General features: G+C 38.6%; 1 protein-coding gene across 4 annotated transcripts in view; it reads left to right on the top strand.

Moving 5' to 3' along the window:
* Positions 1-19,354, top strand: part of grik4 (glutamate receptor, ionotropic, kainate 4) — a 546,157-nt gene that overhangs the window by 517,274 nt on the left and 9,529 nt on the right. For all 4 annotated transcript variants that reach the window (XM_088346500.1, XM_088346499.1, XM_088346496.1 and 1 more), the window contains 4 exons: positions 4,478-4,587; positions 11,115-11,288; positions 13,917-14,082; positions 17,675-17,900. In XM_088346500.1, coding sequence (XP_088202626.1) covers positions 4,478-4,587; positions 11,115-11,288; positions 13,917-14,082; positions 17,675-17,900 — 676 coding nt within the window. The remainder of the gene's footprint in view (positions 1-4,477; positions 4,588-11,114; positions 11,289-13,916; positions 14,083-17,674; positions 17,901-19,354) is intronic.

Here is a 19,354-nt window from a genome sequence, read left to right as displayed (position 1 = left end):
ATATATATATATATATATATATATATATATATATATATATATATATATATATATATATATATATACATAAACACACTCTATATATAATGTTTGTGTGTGGAGAGAGAGAGATGAACGCTGCTTCAGCACGCTGCCGATTAATTTAATTCAGATTAATTTTGCTCGGGCTAAGCAACATAAGCGACGCCCTCATTGACAATTTACAACCGAGACTGAATCACTAATTGAAGATCTCGGAACACGACTGTGTCGTTGTAATTGGAACAATCTGTCACGTGATCGCCTACGCTGTTTTTCTGTCTCCCTGACCTTTTAATTGTCAAGCAAGCAGATGCTATATCTCTGCAGATACGCTTCCTATTCGGGAAGTGAGGCGCACATATATACACAAATATACCCACACGGCACACACACATAAGTGTTCACATCACGGTGGTGCTGCGTCACCCGTAATTGGTTGCATTTAGAGGACAGCGGCTGTTGCGGATAGATAATAAAAAGATGTAGACGCTCTGGTCTATTACTTAGTAACAGAGGGGGAAGTGATGCCACTCAAATTATGTGTTATTGTATTTAAAAGAGAAGGATTTTTTTTTAAGGAAACAGATTTTTCTCTTCTTTTTTTGCTTAAACTCGCTCAAAAAATATTAAAATATTAGCTTTTCATGGTGTTTTTCCAAAAGGAGACATAAAGTGCTTCAAGTCTGCTGAGCTGAAATTGAGAAATTATTGCCAAGTGACAAACAGGAGCTAACGACTAGCATTTACAAAGCGACTTTTTAGCATAAAAAAACGCTTATTGTGTAACTATTCTCCAATATCCAAGATGGATGGATGGATGGATTTAATTATTTTTTTATATAGATGTATTTATTTCTATATAGTTTTACAATATCTTGATATGATAAATGGTAGATGAATGACCTAATTCAATCACTCATACTTGAGCATTTGTGGAAATTCAGAAAATGAAAGTTGAAAACTGTCTCTGATATAAAAATAAATGTGCATTTTAGTCTAGCACATTAGTATAATTTTGGTAGTTTAGGAGGGTATTTATTTATTTCTTTTATTTTGGGAGGCAAGTGTCTCAACCCCATGATATCTAAAAAAACAGTACAAGAAGAGTCAATATACTGTATAAGAGCAGCTTGCAGCTTGATTAGATTCATTTTTGGATTAAACTACCCCCCTGTTGCTGTGATTATACTGTATAGCACCCCACCACTATCGCTATCCTAGATATTGTGTCCTGTACACTTTTATTACATTGTATTGTTTAACTCTCCACATAAATTGCGAAAATGATTTTTTTTACTGCCTGGTTCCTTGGGAATAGATTTGTATTTGTCGCGGAGTCTCAATATTCCGCCCCCCCTCTGTGTACTGTACTGTCCATTGGAGACCTGCTTTATGACTTGATCTGAATGTTTACGTGCAAACAAGAGCATATAATTGTAATGCTATCAGTTTACAACAGGGAAATCTGTGCTTATCACATTCAACTAGCAATGTTTACTGCCACATGGTTGCAGACCGGCTGTAAATGTTAATTAACTCACTGTAAACTCCGCCCTTTGGGGGTTGTGATTCGATGCACGACTTTGTCCGCTGATCAATGTCATTGATCTTTTAGGGATGTTGCTGCTAATGTGTTTTGTGTAACCATTTCACAAGTGGGAACTCAAACTCTTAACCCCGACTGCCTCGCAAGACCTCATCAAGTCCAGTCAAGCAATTTTAACAGGATCCTAAGTCAGACGCATTGATGTGAGGCAGTGTAACTGAAAAAATAATAAGTTGCATTGACAAGTTACTTTATTTAAAAATAATTGTGTTATGCCACAGATTACTGACATCCAAAAGTAACATGTTACTCTCTCTACTTACAAATTACCGACCCCTTAAATCTGCTTAAAAAAGCCACATAATTATAAGATAGAAGAAAACGTGTACACCAACCTGTGGAATTGGTGAACCCTTCATATTTCTTAGCTTTTGCAATTGTGAAAGCTTGCAAACAAACACAGCTGGCACACTATACAGTGCATCCGGAAAATATTCACAGCGCTTCACTTTTTCCACATTTTGTTATGTTACAGCCTCATTCCAGATTGTATTAATTTAATCTCTTATCTCAAAATTTTACACAAAATACTCCATTATGACAATGTGAAAAGGTTTTTTATTTTACTTTTTTTGAATTTATTGAAAATAGAAAACTAAGAAATCACATTTACACAAGTATTCACAGCATTTGCCATGATGCTCAAAATTAAGCTCAGGTGCATCTTTTTTCCACTGATCATCCTTGAGATATTTCTACAGCTTAATTGGAGTCCACCTGCACTAAATTCAGTTGATTGGACATGAATTGGAAAGGCACACACCTGTCTATATAAGGTCCCACAGTTGAGTGTGCATGTCAGAGCACAAACACCAAGCATGAAGTCAAAAGAACTGTCTATAGACCTGCGAGACAGGATTGTCTTGAGGCACAAATCTGGGGAAGGATACAGAAAAAAAATCTCCTGCTTTGAAGGTCCCAATGAGCACAGTGGCCTCCATTATTCGTAAATGGAAGACATTAGGAACCACCAGGACTCTTCCTAGAGCTGGCCGGCCTTCTAAACTGAGCGATCGGGGGAGAAGGGCCTTAATTCAGGGAGGTGACCAAGAACCCGATGGTCACTCTGTCAGAGCTCCAGCGTTCCTCTGTGGAGAGAGGAGAGCCTTCCAGAAGGACAACCATCTCTGCAGCAATCAACCAATCAGGCCTGTATGGTAGAGTGGCCAGATGAAAGCCACTCCTTAGTAAAAGGAACATGCAAGCCCGTCTGGAATTTGCCAAAAAGCACCTGAATGACTCTCAGACCATGAGAAACAAAATTCTCTGGTCTGATGAGACAAAGATTGAACTTTTTGGTGTGAATGCCGGGCGCCATGTTTGGAGGAAACCAGGCACCGCTCATCACCAGGCCAATACCATCCCTACAGTGAAGCATGGTGGTGGCAGCTTCATGCTGTGGGGAAGTTTTTCAGCAGCAGGAACTGGCAGACTAGTCAGGATAGAAGGAAAATGAATGCAGCAATATATAGAGATATCCTAGATCGAAAACCTGCTCCAGAGCGCTCTTGACCTCAGGCTGGGGCGAAGGTTCATTTTTCAGCAGGACAACGACCCAAAGCACACAGCCAAGATCTCAAAAGATTGGCTTCCGAAGCACTCCGTGAATGTCCTGGAGTGGCCCAGCCAGAGTCCAGACTTGAATCCGATCGAACATCTCTGGAGAGATCTGAAAATGGCTGTGCACAAACGTCTCCCATCCAACCTTGAGCTTGAGACTTATTGCAAAGAAGAATGGGCAAAACTGCCTAAAGATAGGTGTGCTAAACTTGTGGGATCATATTCAAAAAGACTTGAGGCTGTATTTGCTGCCAAAGGTGGATCAACAAAGTATTAAGCAAAGGCTGTGAATACTTATGTAAATGTGATTTCTTAGTTTTCTATTTCTAATAAATTCAAATAAAGTAAAAAAAAAACTTTTTCACATTGTCATAATGGAGTATTTTGTGTAGAATTTTGAGATCAGAGATTAATTTAATACAATTTGGAATGGGGCTGTAACATAACAAAATGTGGAAAAAGTGAAGCGCTGTGAGAACTTTCCGGATGCACTGTATATACGTTGTCTTTTGTCTTCAAACCATTTGAACATTTTCTTCTCCATTCCTGGCTACTGTCCAAAACATTTTCTTTTTTTTCTCCATGCCAGGTTTATTACATAATAATTTTACAAAAGAGGACCAAAATACAGTTCTTTCTACTGTAAATTAGGTGCTCACATCCGCCCCTTTGATTTTGTTGTTCTTGTGTAAGCCACGCCCCCCTCGGCATGCACTGTTTACCATTTGCTATTTATGACACACAACCAAATGTGGGCATATAACCTCTGATATGAGTATTTGTTTTATAGTAGTAAATATGTCTAAGATGAGTATAACGGGTTGGGAGATTATCTACATGAGAGGAAATTCAGCTTGAGACACTACATATCTACACGCCAACCCTTCTCGGACGTTATATTACTTGTTGTGTTGCAGGCAGATCGGCGGTTGTATGATTTTCAACGAGTGACAGAGGAACGGTCAAAGAACAGATGTCATTGTAATTCATGACTTGCTTTGAAAAAGTAGTGGAGTAACGTACCATGCTGTAACGACAGTAGAGTTACATTATTTCATTTATAACGTTTTATAGTACTCATAAGTGAGAAAAGTAATTGCATTCCAGGTAGACGTTCCTTTGTAAGGCGTTTCTCCCGACACAGTTGTTTTTTTGTCACCTTTTAACAAAAGGGAATTCAAACTCCTAACCCCAACTGCCTCAGACGCCCTTATCGAGTCCAGCCATGCGATTTTAACGCGATCTGAAGTCAGACGCATTGATGTGAGGGCTTTTCTGTGTTTGTTTCAGGGTCGGCGGCCCGGATACTTCTCCTTCCTGGATCCGTTCTCGCCGGGCGTATGGCTTTTCATGCTGCTGGCCTACCTGGCTGTAAGCTGCGTGCTATTTCTTGTGGCCAGGTAGACACGCACTCTCGCACAATTCACGCACTGACAGCAGACCTTTACATGTTTGTAAACAATAGACGCCAGGGTACTTGCAGATTGCCGGAAGCACCAGACAATCACTGACCTGAACTAAAAACTATGACAGGGAGACATTTGCTCAAATGTAGTTGATAGCTGTTAGCTAGATTCAGCAACATAGCAGTCAAAAAGCAGTATTGTTATGGGATTCCGCAGACTAGAATAAGTTCCATTGTATGATTAAATAATGACCAAAAGGTCAATAAAAAAATCAATGATAACAAGTAATCAAGGGGTCTCAAACCTTTTTCTAGCTGATAGCTACTTATGTCATTAATATGTTGTTACTCTACTATTACCAAGATTGATTGTTGGATATAGGGTTAAATAGACTCAGTCAGCCACTAAAAAAATAACTTCAGTTGAAAATAACAATGACCAAGCCAGTGACCTATTTTCAGAGCAGGCCGCCGGCACCTTAGCTGTCCTTAGGGGGCACCCAGGTGTCCACTGGCACCACATTGGAGACCCTATAAGAAATCAATAGCTGTGGAAGGAGCTTATGTATGGATGTTGGCTTTTCCCCCGAGGCTAATACCAGTTCTACTTTCAAAATGCTCATGTATTGATCACAGTTTTGTCCTATGTATCAATTATTGATACCAAATAACTAATACCACTAGGTATTACTACTTTGAATATATATTTGATAAAAGAAAATAAAAAACCATCTGGAGAATGCCAGGGGGTCGTTTTTTTTCCAATTTCTGTTCATTTTAATGCATGGTGGATACAATTCTATCAAATGGGAGACACAAAATAAAACCTTGAATGCCTGAAATCATTATTTTGAGTTGTGCAATGCCAGAATTATTTATGAATGATCTCCTCAAGCAATTCTAGTTGTATCCAGGAAAAAAACCTTAACCAGTTCCTAAATACACCTAAGGTTTTGCCGTCTCGAAACAACAAAATCGCCCCCAAACATGTACTGCCGAATACATATATTGTCAGGGCCAGAACGGAAACAGGACCCAATTGCGTTACGTTACTCACAAGTTTTATTAAAGGAAAGAGGAAGGGCTGTGCCCTCGATCCGGTGTTCGCTAGGCGCGGGAAGCAAGTCGCTCTCGTACTCGGATTGTGATCCGAACACGGAAGTGGACCTTCCGTAGCGAGCGACGGCGGTGTCAGGGACAGAAAAACGGGTCGGTAGCCGGGACTGGAAGAGCAAGGCGTGTACGGGGTCGGAAATGAGTTGTAATGGGAGAGTATAGGTAGTCAGGATTAAAAACGGGTCGTAGCCAGGGACAGGGGGAGCAAAAAACAGGACAGGTGGGGGTCAGGTTTTAACTGAGGTTTGCAGACAGACTGACAAAAGGGGACAGACAGGACTGGGTACTAATACTGATCGGGAGCAAATCAGAACCCACGGCAGTTGGTGCCAAAGGAGCAGGCACAGCTGAATCACATCAGTAATCATGACATATATTTTATATAAATCTTACCCCATGGGCAAAAATCTTTGCTTTTTGTAAGTTTTCTCAAATGATTTTACTGGATATCAATTTATAGTAGTAAAACTAAAAACATAAAATACTTGAACTACATTTATCGGATTATCAGATGGTAGATAATTTTACTCCTCATACTAAAAATGAATTCTTACAATGAGCAGCATTATATACCAAATAAGAACATTTGCTTAATTTGGGTATTACTTTTCTTACTTGACATTTTTAACAAATTTATTTCGTAAAAGAATCTTTTTTTTTTCCTTTTCGATTTTTTTTTAATTATCAATTTCCAATGACGTAAGAATACAATTTGCGGGTTCGGATTTAGTTGTAATAAAAGTATTATTTCACTGCATTAAATAAACGCCAACTTCTTTTTTGAATTTGTAATTCCCTATACTAGAACAGTCATGAGTGCACCTGATATTATTTTCAGCAATTCTCGTAAAAACCTTAAAATAGGCCCGGCGTTGCCCTAATATCAATATTTTGACTCATACCTTACATATACCAACAAATGCGTATGAGAAAATGGTCAAATTATAATTGAAGCCATTTTTGCTTTTTTTATCAATAGTTTTCCCTTAGCAAGGGACATGAAAGGGGCCTTCGGAGATCACTAATGCTTCCGCTACTCAAAAGCACACAAAAAAAGTCGTGGGGAAAATGTCTCCGGAGAGAAAAACAAAACAAAGCAACCAGAAAGCAGCCGTGTATTCGTGCAGTTTTGTTCCCTGGGGGCCAAGCGACTTGTTTTTTTTTTCCTGTTCAGTCAGTCTCAGCAGGTGTTCAGATCAAAACCAAAACAGATGTTTGTGTGTTCAGTGTAATACTGACACTCGGTGGTCGGACAGAAAATGGAATCCAATGCAAACTATTTATTTTCCAAAGTTCTTATCAATGATTTCTAAGACTACAGTATGTGCACACTAGTGAGGGCAGTACGTTATGAATGGCAACCTAATCTGTTGTTGGATTTATGTATTTATTCCATCTTTACATGGGTCTGTGGTAGCAAAGAAGGCACCTGCAGTAAGGACCACAAATTATAATTGCTGTTTTAGAATATTCTGCCTTTCAACCCAATGTTAAAAGGTCACTTTTTTAATCTTAAATTTAGAATTTGAACTTACCTTTCCTTTGGACCACACCAAATAACTCCAAGCATAGAATTCATAGTGGACCAGGAAATATACTTAACAATGATGACACCAAGCAATAATACACTCGATTCAAGAATCCCCATGGAAGGTTTTTCACAAGTTTTTGGATTGAACCAACAAAAACATGTGACAATTATCAGTCAATAAGGACACAAATTTGCACCAAAAAGTGCTGAAGATTTAGTGTTACAGCGATACAAACACAGACACTACCAATTGAAAGAATAACCCTTATCTGTCACTAGAACGACAGTGTCACGATTGCCCATTGCCCTCACTTGGGCCCGCTCGTTTGGCGGCAGCTGTTGCTTGTTGCCTGATTGGCTCCCCTCCTATTTAAACTTGGTGCTCTCATTCACTCTTTGTCAGTCCGTCAACGAACATCTGCACTTGCAAGGCTTGTGTGTTGACTCTGTCCGGTATCCCGCTCATGTATCCAGTATCCGGTATCAATTGTCTGTCTCGTCCTGTCCGGTATCCTGCTCCAGTATCCGGTATCGATTCCGTCTGTCTTGTCCTGTCCGGTATCTTGCTCCAGTCTCCGGTATCAATCCTGTCTGTTTTGTCCTGTCCGTTATCTTGCTCCAGCATTCGGTATCGATCCCGCCTGTCTTGTCATTTCCGGTATCTTGCTCCAGTCTCCGGTATTGATCCCGTCTGTCTTGTCCTGTCCGGTATCTTGCTCCAGTCTCCGGTATCGATCCTGTCTGTCTTGTCCTGTCCGCTATCTTGCTCCAGCATCTGGTATTGATCCCGCCTGTCTCGTCCTGTCCGTTATCTTGCTCCAGTCTCCAGTATCCAGTATCGATCCTGTCTGTCTCGTCCTGTCCGGTATCTTGCTCCAGTCTCCAGTCTCCGGTATCGATCCCGTCTGTCTCGTCCTGTCCGGTATCTTGATTGTGTATCCAGTATCCGGTATCGATGTCGTCCTGTTTGGTATCAAGCTCCTGTATCCTGTATCTGGTATCGATCCCGTCTGTCCTGTCAGGTTTTGATCTCTTCTGCCTCTGGCTTCCTGTTTTACCCCGCCCGACTTCTCTGTCTCACTTCTTCCACCCAGCGATTGCCGAATCACTGGCGTTTGTGTTCACGCGCATGACTGCTCCATTTACGTAAAATAAAGCTTGTGTGAAAACATTACGCGTCTGGGTCCACCGTCTGTTCGGGTTTTGACAGACAGGTTTCTACCTTGTTCAATTTTCAGTAATCTGCCGTGGAACATACTATAGGTTGGGTTTGCCAAAATCTCACATTTTGGGTAAGAATACAGAGGAAACAGTTTTTTAAGAATTGTTATATTTCCTGCAAACTAGTGCTAACCTATACTCATTTCTCTGCATTCGGATGATGTCAAAACACTGCCCAAATCTCAGTATTCCCGATCAAATCATTTAACTCAATTTGTGTGGACTCAAAAATCAAGTGTCAAGTTGGGAAAGGGCAAAATATTTTTCTACACATCAGTTGTTCCAGGATTAGTGTCACACACGTCAAAATTGGGTGTGATTGCAGGTCGCGGAACTAAGAACTTCAAATGTTTGCGACTTTATTACGTGGATGTAGTTTACTAATGCTTCAAATTTGTTTTAACGTTGCATGCTATCGATGCTTACTTTTGTGAATGTTAAATCTAATGTGTAGAAATATTAACATTCAAAGCTAATATTTTTCTTCTTCTACTTCTCCTTTTTCTCTAGCTGTACTTTTGTGGATTTTCTCATAATTAGAGTCCAGAATTAGTTAGTACAGCAATTAATAGGTTTGATTTTCACTGCAGAGATGGACAAGGCTTTGCCCATTAAAATCATTAAAGGTACTTGAAAGACATGGCGCACAACAATCAAGCATCTCCTGATGGATATGCGCTGTCAATGAAACTCTAAGAGCTAATTCTGCATTTTCATGCGACGTTTGGGCTCCGGAGCTAATGAGAATCCGCATTTTACGTACGACCATCATTTTTACAAGCAACGTGAAAGAAGACAGACTTTTTCCTACTCTACGTGTTCTAATGGACATCAACATTCATCCATGTGCAGTTCACTTAGTTTTATTTTTTTGTTGTTTTTAAATAAATCATATTATTCTATGAGTAGAGAACAAGGTTGTAATGGTTTTATAAGCGCACTTTCAAAATGGCGGATCATTTAAATACCCAAGGGGCGTAACATAGAAATCCCAAGACATCAGCTGTTAGGGATGAGACTTCTGTCTCTTTCAGCTCGACCCACTAAAAATAGTTGGCTCTTTTGGTTATCAAAAATGTATTACTCTAGTACAGTATATAATAATAAGCATTATGTTCTCACACTACAGTGAACAGTTAAACATTATTTAATTTGATTTTATTTACATTTTATTTCATTATTTAAACATTTGACTTTTCTATACTAAGCAACTATAAAAACAGAATCCCTACAAAAATGAAAAAAGGAAAATATTTTTTTTAATAATTTAAAAATAATATTTTTACCAATTTAGACTTAAACTATGCAGAACACCTGAAAACAACCAAAAATAATATAAATTTGATTATGTCAGTTTTGTTCGAATAATACAAATCGGTTTTATCGTCCTGTTTTGAATTATTATTTGTTTATTTTAGGTCCCTTAGATGTTGTGATCTCTTTCCTCTAGACACAGAGACGACACCATGCAAATTGACCTTATACATGTGCCTTCAATATAAAAAAAAAGCTTGAAAGAAAGAGTGTCTTGCAGGGATCCTGATTGGTGGAGATTCCATCTTTCTCTTTAAAGAGCTGGCTCATAAAGCCGCTATGTTCGCGAACGACACATCACTACTAACCTTACCCCTGTCCTTTGTCGAGACTGAATTCTGCGGATGGTTTGATAAGACCCAAAGCCTATGTCCCAACAGTAAATCAGAACACCACTTAGAACAATGTAGAAACTGTATAAGGACAAGTTGAATGAATATAAGTATATTCATCCATCCATTATCCGCACCGCTTATCCTCAGTAGGGTCGCGGGGGTGCTGGAAACCATCCCAGCTATCTTCGAGCAGTGGGCAGGGGACACTCTAAACTGGTTGCCAGCCAGTCGCAGGGCACACAGAGACAGACAACTCACTCGCTCATTCATACCTAAGGACAATTTGAACCAGCCAAGCATGTTTTTGGGATGTGGGAGGAAACCGGAGTGCCCAGAAGAAAACCACGCAAGCACGGGGAGAACATGCAAACTTCACACAGAAAGGTTCGATCTCATGACCTCAGAACTGTGCCGCACACGCGCTAACCACTGTGCCGCCGTGCTGCCCTAAGTATATTCAAATATATGGATAATCATAAGGTGCATTGCCACGAAACAACTAACCCGATCCAAATACTAATTTAATAAATGAATAAACTGTAAGTCATACATACAAACATGATTGTATATGCAGTGACACATTTCAATATTACAACAAATGCAAATGTTTAAATATTTTTTTTCTTATTTTAAGTGAGTCTTCAATGCTGTTGGACACGCGACGTCCCTTTTGTTAGAAAAAAATATAGTTCCTAAAACATTTTAATTCTTTGTTTTTACTGATTTTTGTTTCTAAATATAGATTGCACAAAGTCACTACCACAAACTTTAACTTTCAGGAACTGCACAATATTAGTTTCACATATGACAAACTTTAGTATAGCGCTCAGAATACGAACTTAGTAAACCCTCTGGAGGCAAAAACAAAAGACTGATGGATTTAACTCACTCTCCTTTTTTGTTTGGCTTGTTCTTATGTAAATGCAGAATTTGTGTTCACTGGTGTTCCCGTTCACTCTGTTTGCCTGGAGACCAGTACACAGCAACATGTCTGTTTCTCCACAGATTGACGCCTTACGAGTGGTACAACCCGCACCCCTGCCTGAAGGGACGCTGCAACCTTCTCATCAATCAGTACTCGCTCGGAAACAGTTTGTGGTTCCCAGTCGGAGGCTTCATGCAGCAAGGCTCCACCATCGCCCCAAGAGCGCTGTCCACGCGCTGCGTCAGCGGAGTTTGGTCAGTGCGGACAGTCTCTCATCATGCCTGAACATTCATTAATCAGCAATAATAACACGATCATAACCTTTAAAACAATATTCATACGCCTAACAATTTATTTTAAATGTACCCCTTTGTCAAAGTTAAACAACCAAAAATCAAATCTTGACTCGTGACTAGTATTTTAGTCTAGTGGTTGGCAACCAAGTGGTAGCAGACCGGTTTGAGACTGTGGGTTGTTTGGTACCTGGCCGCACTTCTTGATTATTCTGTATGTAGTCATGTTTGGAGGCTTTACAGTAATATACCATATTCAAACAAAAGTTGATCAGTGGACAAATACCATTGACCATATTCGCTCAGTGATGGGTGCATCAGTCATCAGACCTGAATCTTAACGGTGAAGGCGCCAAATCCTTGCCATTATATCACTAGGATTGTGGTTGAGATGAGAAAAGGAATTGGATTTTCATCATCACACTATTATTACTCACGGTGGCACGTTGTACAATGTTTTAATCGAGCATTATGGGAAATAGTTCCTCCAAAACAACGTTGAAAAACATGGTACCGTAGGCAAAAATACTTTGATTTTGAGATCAAATGTAATGCCTTTTCCCATGTCATTTAGATCCATAGTGGGCTAGCAAATAGACCAATGATCTAGGCTTATTATTATTATTATTATTATTATTATTATTATTATAATTCATCTCATCTCATCAGCTGCACCGCTTATCCTCAGTAGGGTCGCGGGGATGCCGGAGCCCATCCCAGCAATCATCGGGCAGTGGGCAGGGGACACCCTGGACTGGTTGCCAGCCAATCGCAGGGCACACAGGGACAGACAACTCGCTCGCTCAGTCACACCTAGGGACAATTTGGACCGGCCATTTCACCTGAAATGCATATCTCTGGAATGTGGGAGGAAACCGGAGTGCCCGGAGGAAACCCACGCAAGCACGGGGAGAACATACAAACTCCGCACAGTAAGGCCGGGTATTATTATCAAATTATCATTAAAGTTATTTTTTGCCTGTGCCACGAGAACATTGACAATCTATGGCTGCTTTATTTTGAACCGAAAATTAGACTTTGTGCAATCTCGTTTCCATTTAAATTGTCGTCATTTCCAGTTTTAAACAAGCATTTGTTGTTTGTTTTTAATATTCCGGTGATGGATTGTGTTTTGCTGTTTAATATTAGCAAAAGGTTTGCATCTACCGACATCTACCGGGATGTATATGACTACCGAGGAATATATTTGATACTTGATCGCACACTGAAATAAATACTTATTTTATTAACACGAAAAAAAAAACACAGAGAAAATATAAATAATTACAGAATATCTTTTTAATTAAAATTGTTTTACAAAATGAAATCATGTATAAAAAAAGGTTTTAAACAGCAACAGCATTGCAATATTTATGAGATGAAGCATTAATATATGTAGAGATTGTTAGTATAATTTAATGTATTATAAGAATATATTCCTCCTTGCTTCTCAAAAAAAAGAATAAAAATAATTGTTAATATAGGTAAAAATGCCCAGCAGATGTCAACTATTGTTTTCTTATTTTAGCAAATATTAAATACCAAGATTAGAGAAATGAGGAAAAACGTGAAAAAAAAGATCAAGCATCTTTGATCAATTCTGCTTAATTTTAGAATAACAATTTTTTTCTGAGAATAATATCAGATATTTTAAGATTTAAAAAAAATTGAAGTAAAAACGATGTTTTATTTTTGCATTCTATTTACTAGTATGTAATTCCTCTAGTTGTTTTGCTGTTAACTCCAACAAATATTTCATTAATACTCTTTAAGGGACATGCAGTATTAATTGCCCACTAAGTGTTATTGTAATAAGTAGTCCAACAGAAACAATGAGTGCTAAAAGGCACAAAACACAATACAAACTACGGAGAGTCAAAGTGGCCAAACGGCACCATTTTACTTCATTTTTTTGCCCAGCTTTTTGGGGGTTTTGGATACCTTGGGATGATTGTGTCAGCTCCCATTTGGCGAGGCTCATGTTATGTAAGATAAAAGAGATTTCTCAACTTGGAGTATTTTTCAAAAAGTGCATCTTTGTATGATATTTCATGTATGTTTGCTTATTATTCAAATAAGTCTTCTTTTTCTAATGAAGTCAGTATTTTTTAAAGACTGGGAGACGCTAGATATTACACACTGTCCTTTTAAGTATAATATTTACTTTAGTAAAATAATATGTATTTTAATACAAGAAAAAAAAGATAGGCAACCTATTCTATGTATGGAGTAAGATTTGTTTGCAGTCTATTTGTGGACTTCTTGTTGTGTGTCGCATTTTACAGTTACCCTTTAAAGCACGGTGCTCTCTTATCCTGGTAATCTCGTTGTAAACAATGTTAAAACATTGTTTTTAATGACAGTAAAGATCATTCTAATTCTAACTCAATGTAAAAATGTGTATGAAAAATATGTTGAGGAAATAGACGGTAATGAAGTCATTGGCAGCCTTTTGTTGATATTTTCCCTTTTTTTTCCCCTTTTTATGAAAACATTTCCATTGTTGCATGTCTCCCTCATGATTTATCTCCAAATGGCCGTCTACCGGTTTGCATAAAAGATAAACATGCTGTGGTCTCCTCTTTGCAGGTGGGCGTTCACATTAATCATCATCTCCTCGTATACGGCCAACCTGGCCGCCTTCCTCACCGTTCAGAGGATGGAGGTCCCCATCGAATCGGTGGATGACTTGGCCGACCAGACGGCCATCGCGTACGGCACCATGCACGGGGGCTCCACCATGACCTTCTTTCAGGTCGGGGCCCACGCACTTTGTATTTCGGATTTCTCACATGTATTTGTTATCTTTTTAAGCATGTTGCAACCAATATCACATCACAAAATGAACAGATCACCTGAAAAGTTAAAAAAAGGGACGAGGGGTTGAAGGCAAAGGCTTTTAAGAGGACTGTCTTCTCCATAACTTTGGATGCTTCTTTTTTAAATCATTTAAACTCATTCTCATGCCTCACGTCAGTAGAAGTCATTTTTAAGCCTATTTAGAAAGGATCGCATTGTTTGAATCACAATATAAATTACCAGTTTCTGAGGGGTTCTTCTACCCATCCCTCTACTTCATCTCTATCAAAAAAGGGGTTGGGGCTTGACAATATTTGTGTATTATTTGTTATTGCAACATTCATTGCAGCCTGGTACTCCTGGAAGGGGGATGACCTCAAGGTTTCTTCATTTTCCTCATGTTAAGGTTTTTCAGTTTTTCCTTCCCCTCATGTTGGTTTTAGATCAGGGGATGGTGTCATAATAGTCTTTGGTTTACAATCATCTGTGGTATGTGCAGCCCTGAGACTCTTTGTGATTAAGGGCTATACAAATAAACATGACTTCACTTGACTTAAGGGGGCAAACATTTTGAGTAGCAGGCCGAATTGGATGAAAAAATGTGGCAGATGGGCTTGGCCAAGAGGAAAAAAATAATTGATTGGTTAGACTTTTATATATGTGCTAATATAGTCTCAAATCTGATACCTCAGCAATAAATGAGGAAAAACTAAGGGACACTGGGGACAAGGGTAGCACCAAAACAACATCCACTTTTGTCTTAGTAGTACAATATTTTCCACGCACCGCATTATATGATGGCAAACAATAGTCATATATTTTTCATATATAGGGCACACTGACTATAAGTCGCATGGAATTCAAACTACATTAAGAGGTATTGATTGTATAACCGTTACACTTATGGTATATATTAGTGCAATGACTGATCAGTTGCCATTTCATGTCGTAGTCCAGAATTGCAAAATATCGTATGCACTAGAAATCAAACCTGGGTCACAGCGCTGAGAGCGACAAAACCCAACCAATAGACCACCAGTGATTGCGATGACACAAGAAAAGGCACTATATTCTATCTCATTATAATACTATTTTTACGGTGCCAGATAAAAATGTTAGAGAATGCAAAAAAGTCAAATTAGGGGAAAAACTCTGGTGTCTCTGATGATCAATTGGACTCTGCGTTTGTTTAGATCTTTCAGGACAACTTTCTGTTTTCTCCATTGTTTAACATCCATCCCTGGTGCCGTAGTAATACTGTGATAATGAGATAAAAGTTAATGCTATTTCGCCTTTCATACATATATCACTGGAGCTCAACTAGTTAGGATTTGTTGCTCTCACCGCTGCGACCCAGGTTCAGTTTCCGTTGCATATAATATGCGATTTTGGTCAACAATGTTTTTTGATTGATCAATCCTCGCAGAAATACAGTAGTATACCATAAAACCTCATGTAGTAACGCACGAACGAATTTCCAATTTTGTCCACCAGTGGTTTACCGAGTACAAGGTGCATCAGGTTATAGCCGCACTTTTAAATGTCTCACCAATGTGGCCATTTTTGGTGTGACTTATAATCGGTAAATACGGTGCTTATTCAATGTTATATGTATTGTCATTAGCGGCTCATCTGTGAAGTTGCCCACCTTGTCACCTTTCTATCTTTCTCGTAATGCAACTTTTCTGTTGACTCCACCACAACCATTCAAAGCATTCATCATATCTATGAAAAGAATAAAGGGGGAACATAAAGAAAGTGACCCAGGAAGTAAGGCAGTGAAGAATGATACAGGAATAGTATACAAAGGGTGCTGTTTTCTATCCGGCTAGGCTGTTAATTATGTTGCTGAAAACAAGCTGAAAAGAAGAGGTGGGCAAGTTTGAATGCTAAGTGAAGAATGTTCTCTACTAGGACAAAAAAGGAAAGAGAACTTGAACATAAAGTAACAAATGTGCTTCCAGGGCCGGGAAAAAGTCACTTGATCCGAAGTTGAAAGTAATATTTCTCCCTCAAAAGCTGTAGAAGTTCAGCTAATCTATCCCTTCCACTTGTTATCGTATATTGGTAACTTTTAACAAATAGCTTTTTTATTCCTCTAAAGGGATACACACACAAAATGGAAGCCTATGCGGGCCAATTTGATTTCTTTTTATACTGAAACCTATAATCTTTGTTTAACAGGAACCAAAACAACAACTGGAATGGAACAAATGATAATTGCATTACCTCTAACGATCATGGTTGGGAGGGTAACTTTGAAAATGTAACCTGATACAGTTACTCATTACTTGTTGAAAAGGGTAATCAGTAACGTAATCTGAATACTACATTATTGAAGTAATGTAACTGGATTACTTTCCATTCATTTTGGAATACTGTACTCTAATACCAAATATGCTAATAACAGAATAAATGAACGGTATGAATACAATTCTAAAATTGTACTTAACATAGATAAACAATGTAACCTTGAAAAAGAATTGGATGTAACCATGGTTAGGCTTGTAGTCCAACAAAAGTGCTCAAATTTAACTGTACAGTATAGTTTATTAAGCAAATACAAAACTTTCCATTTCACATGGCAGACAGGATATGATCTGTTTGAGTTTGAATTAGGAGGACGTTAAGAACCCATTACCGTTTTAAACACACCAAGAGTTAACTTTCTAAATTTCCAACAAACTCTGGCACGTCTTTTGTCCAATTTCAAGTTTTACGGGTTTGAAGTGGGGATGCCAAACCTTGAAAATATTCAGATTTATTAAGTAAAACATTCTCGCAACATAACAATACAGTGATCAAATAGTGGATTTTGAACAACAATAAACTGCAATATAGAAAAAGAAGATGAGGAATCAAATTACTAAATGCATCACAACCGTTCATTCACACTGCCCAGTGCCAGATACGCACAAATGTTAGTATTCTCACGAAACTGCAGGCTTGCGCCAATTCAACAAAATGTGTGCTACAATCGAGGAGAAATGCAATAAAAACAAAAAGAAATGTGGTTTTACCCGCGACACTGTCTGAAAACATGAAGTGATGGATAAGTTGGCCATTTGTACAATCCGTGCAACATTTATGTTTCGTGCAAGTCGGATGTAAGCCTATGTGTCACGTGTCAGTAATTTAAATGATGATGGACACAATTTGTATATCAGCGCATTATTTATGCAAAATATAGTTTCAAATGAAATTGTATTCCTGCAAAGTAATTGTTATTTTGACTAAATTTACCTGTAAGTTGAGTAAGTTTTTTTCTGTAAATGTAACCATACAATATACATTTTTCTGTCCACTGATTATGTAACGCCTTTGCATGTATTCTGGTACTCCCCAACCCTGTTAATAGTTAATATGGATATCTGGAACAATCATGTTGTTGAAATAGAAATGTTGAAAGAAACTCTTGCTTTTACTTCAACGTAGTTTCCTTGCAACAAGGTAGATATGTTGTTAAAGCATAACTTTTTTTCTAAAGAAACCTTTCAGTTCTTTACAATACACGTTCGCTAATGGTCCGGTATTACCCGACCCCACAGAACTCCCGCTACCAAACTTATCAGCGAATGTGGAACTTCATGCACTCCAAGCAGCCTAGTGTGTTCGTGAAGAGCACGGAGGAAGGCATCGCCCGAGTCCTCAACTCCAACTATGCCTACCTGCTGGAGAGCACCATGAATGAGTACTACAGGCAGAGGAACTGCAACCTGACGCAGATCGGCGGGCTGCTCGACACCAAGGGCTACGGGATTGGGATGCCGCTGGGTAAGTCTGGGGATACGGAAGATGATTAAATACAAACGAGGGTTAAAACGCCTCTGATGGGCCTTGAAGTCGTCGAGAGGCTGCTAAAATTAGTTTGTGAGCAAGAGAAGTTCTTGAAGGAGTTATCGGAAAAATTCCCAATGAAAAGTAGCGCTTGAGCAGGAGGGAAGTTATTTGTAGAGGTCACTAAGGAGGAGAGATGATGCAAAAAACTCAAACAGGCTTTAATAGAGTGTCTCTTTCCATCCCGATGGGAGAACGCAAGATAAGAGCATGGGAAATTTGACAGGAATGTCTTTTGTCGCTACATATATATATATATATATATATATATATATATATACAGTAAATAAAATAAGTATTTGAACACCCTGCTATTTTGATATTTCTCCCAGTTAGAAATTATGGTCTGAAATATTCTTCGTAGGTGCACAGTGTCCACTGTGAGAGAGATAAACTAGAAAGAGAAATCAAAAAAATCACAACGCAAGATTTTTTTAACAATTTATTACTCAATGTATCATCCTGAATCAGATGCACCTGTTTCAGGTCGTTAACAGCTTAAAGACACCTGTCCACCCCATACAAACAATAAGACTTTAACTTGTAACATGGCGAAGACTAAAGAACTGTCCAAAGACACCAGAGACAAAGTTGTACACCTCCACAAGGCTGGAAAGGGCTACGGAGCAATTGCCAAGCAACTTGGTGAAAAAAGGTCCACTGTTGGAGCAATCATTAGATAATAGAAGAAGCTAAACATGACAGTCAATCTCAATCAAAGTGGAGCCCCATGCAAGATATCACCTTTTGGGGTCTCAATGATTCAAAGAAAGGTGATGAAAGGTGAGGTGTCTTTGGACAGCTCTTAGGTCTTCGCCATGTTACAAGTTAACGTTTTACTGATTGTATAGGGTGGACGGATATCTTTAAGTAGCTAAAGACCTCAAACAGATGCATCTGATTCAGTATGGTGCATGGAATGCCGGTGGACTTCTCATGGGCAGATCAACAGGTCTTTCAGGGTCAGAATTTTAGATGGTACACAGGTGTTCAAATACTTATTTACAGCCGTATCACAGAAATACATTGTTGAAAAATCATACATTGTGATTTATCTTTAGTTTATATCTCTCACAGTGGACATGCACCTACGATGAAAATTTCAGACCCCTCCAATGATTTCTAAGTGGTAGAAATAGCAAAATAGAGGGGTGTTTAAATATGTATTTTTATCACTGTATATATATATATATATATATATATATATATATACATATAAAATGTGTGTGTGTTATTTCAAAAGCTGTGTTATGTCAAGGTTGAAAAACGCTGTCTTTTATAAATTTTTAGTTGATAAATGTTTAACCTTGGTGGAGATATGCGCTGTCTGCTCGTTATCAGATAAAACAGTTTGTTCCGAAATAGGCTCAGGGGGGAAAAAAAGCTGGATG

Source organism: Urocampus carinirostris, chromosome 10, assembly GCF_059441175.1.
Source record: "Urocampus carinirostris isolate Australia breed hairy pipefish chromosome 10, RoL_Ucar_1.0, whole genome shotgun sequence".
In the NCBI taxonomy this organism is placed as follows: Eukaryota; Metazoa; Chordata; class Actinopteri; order Syngnathiformes; family Syngnathidae; genus Urocampus; species Urocampus carinirostris.
The sequence above is the reverse complement of the archived record's forward strand: the minus strand, read 5'-3'. Positions and strand labels throughout refer to the sequence as shown.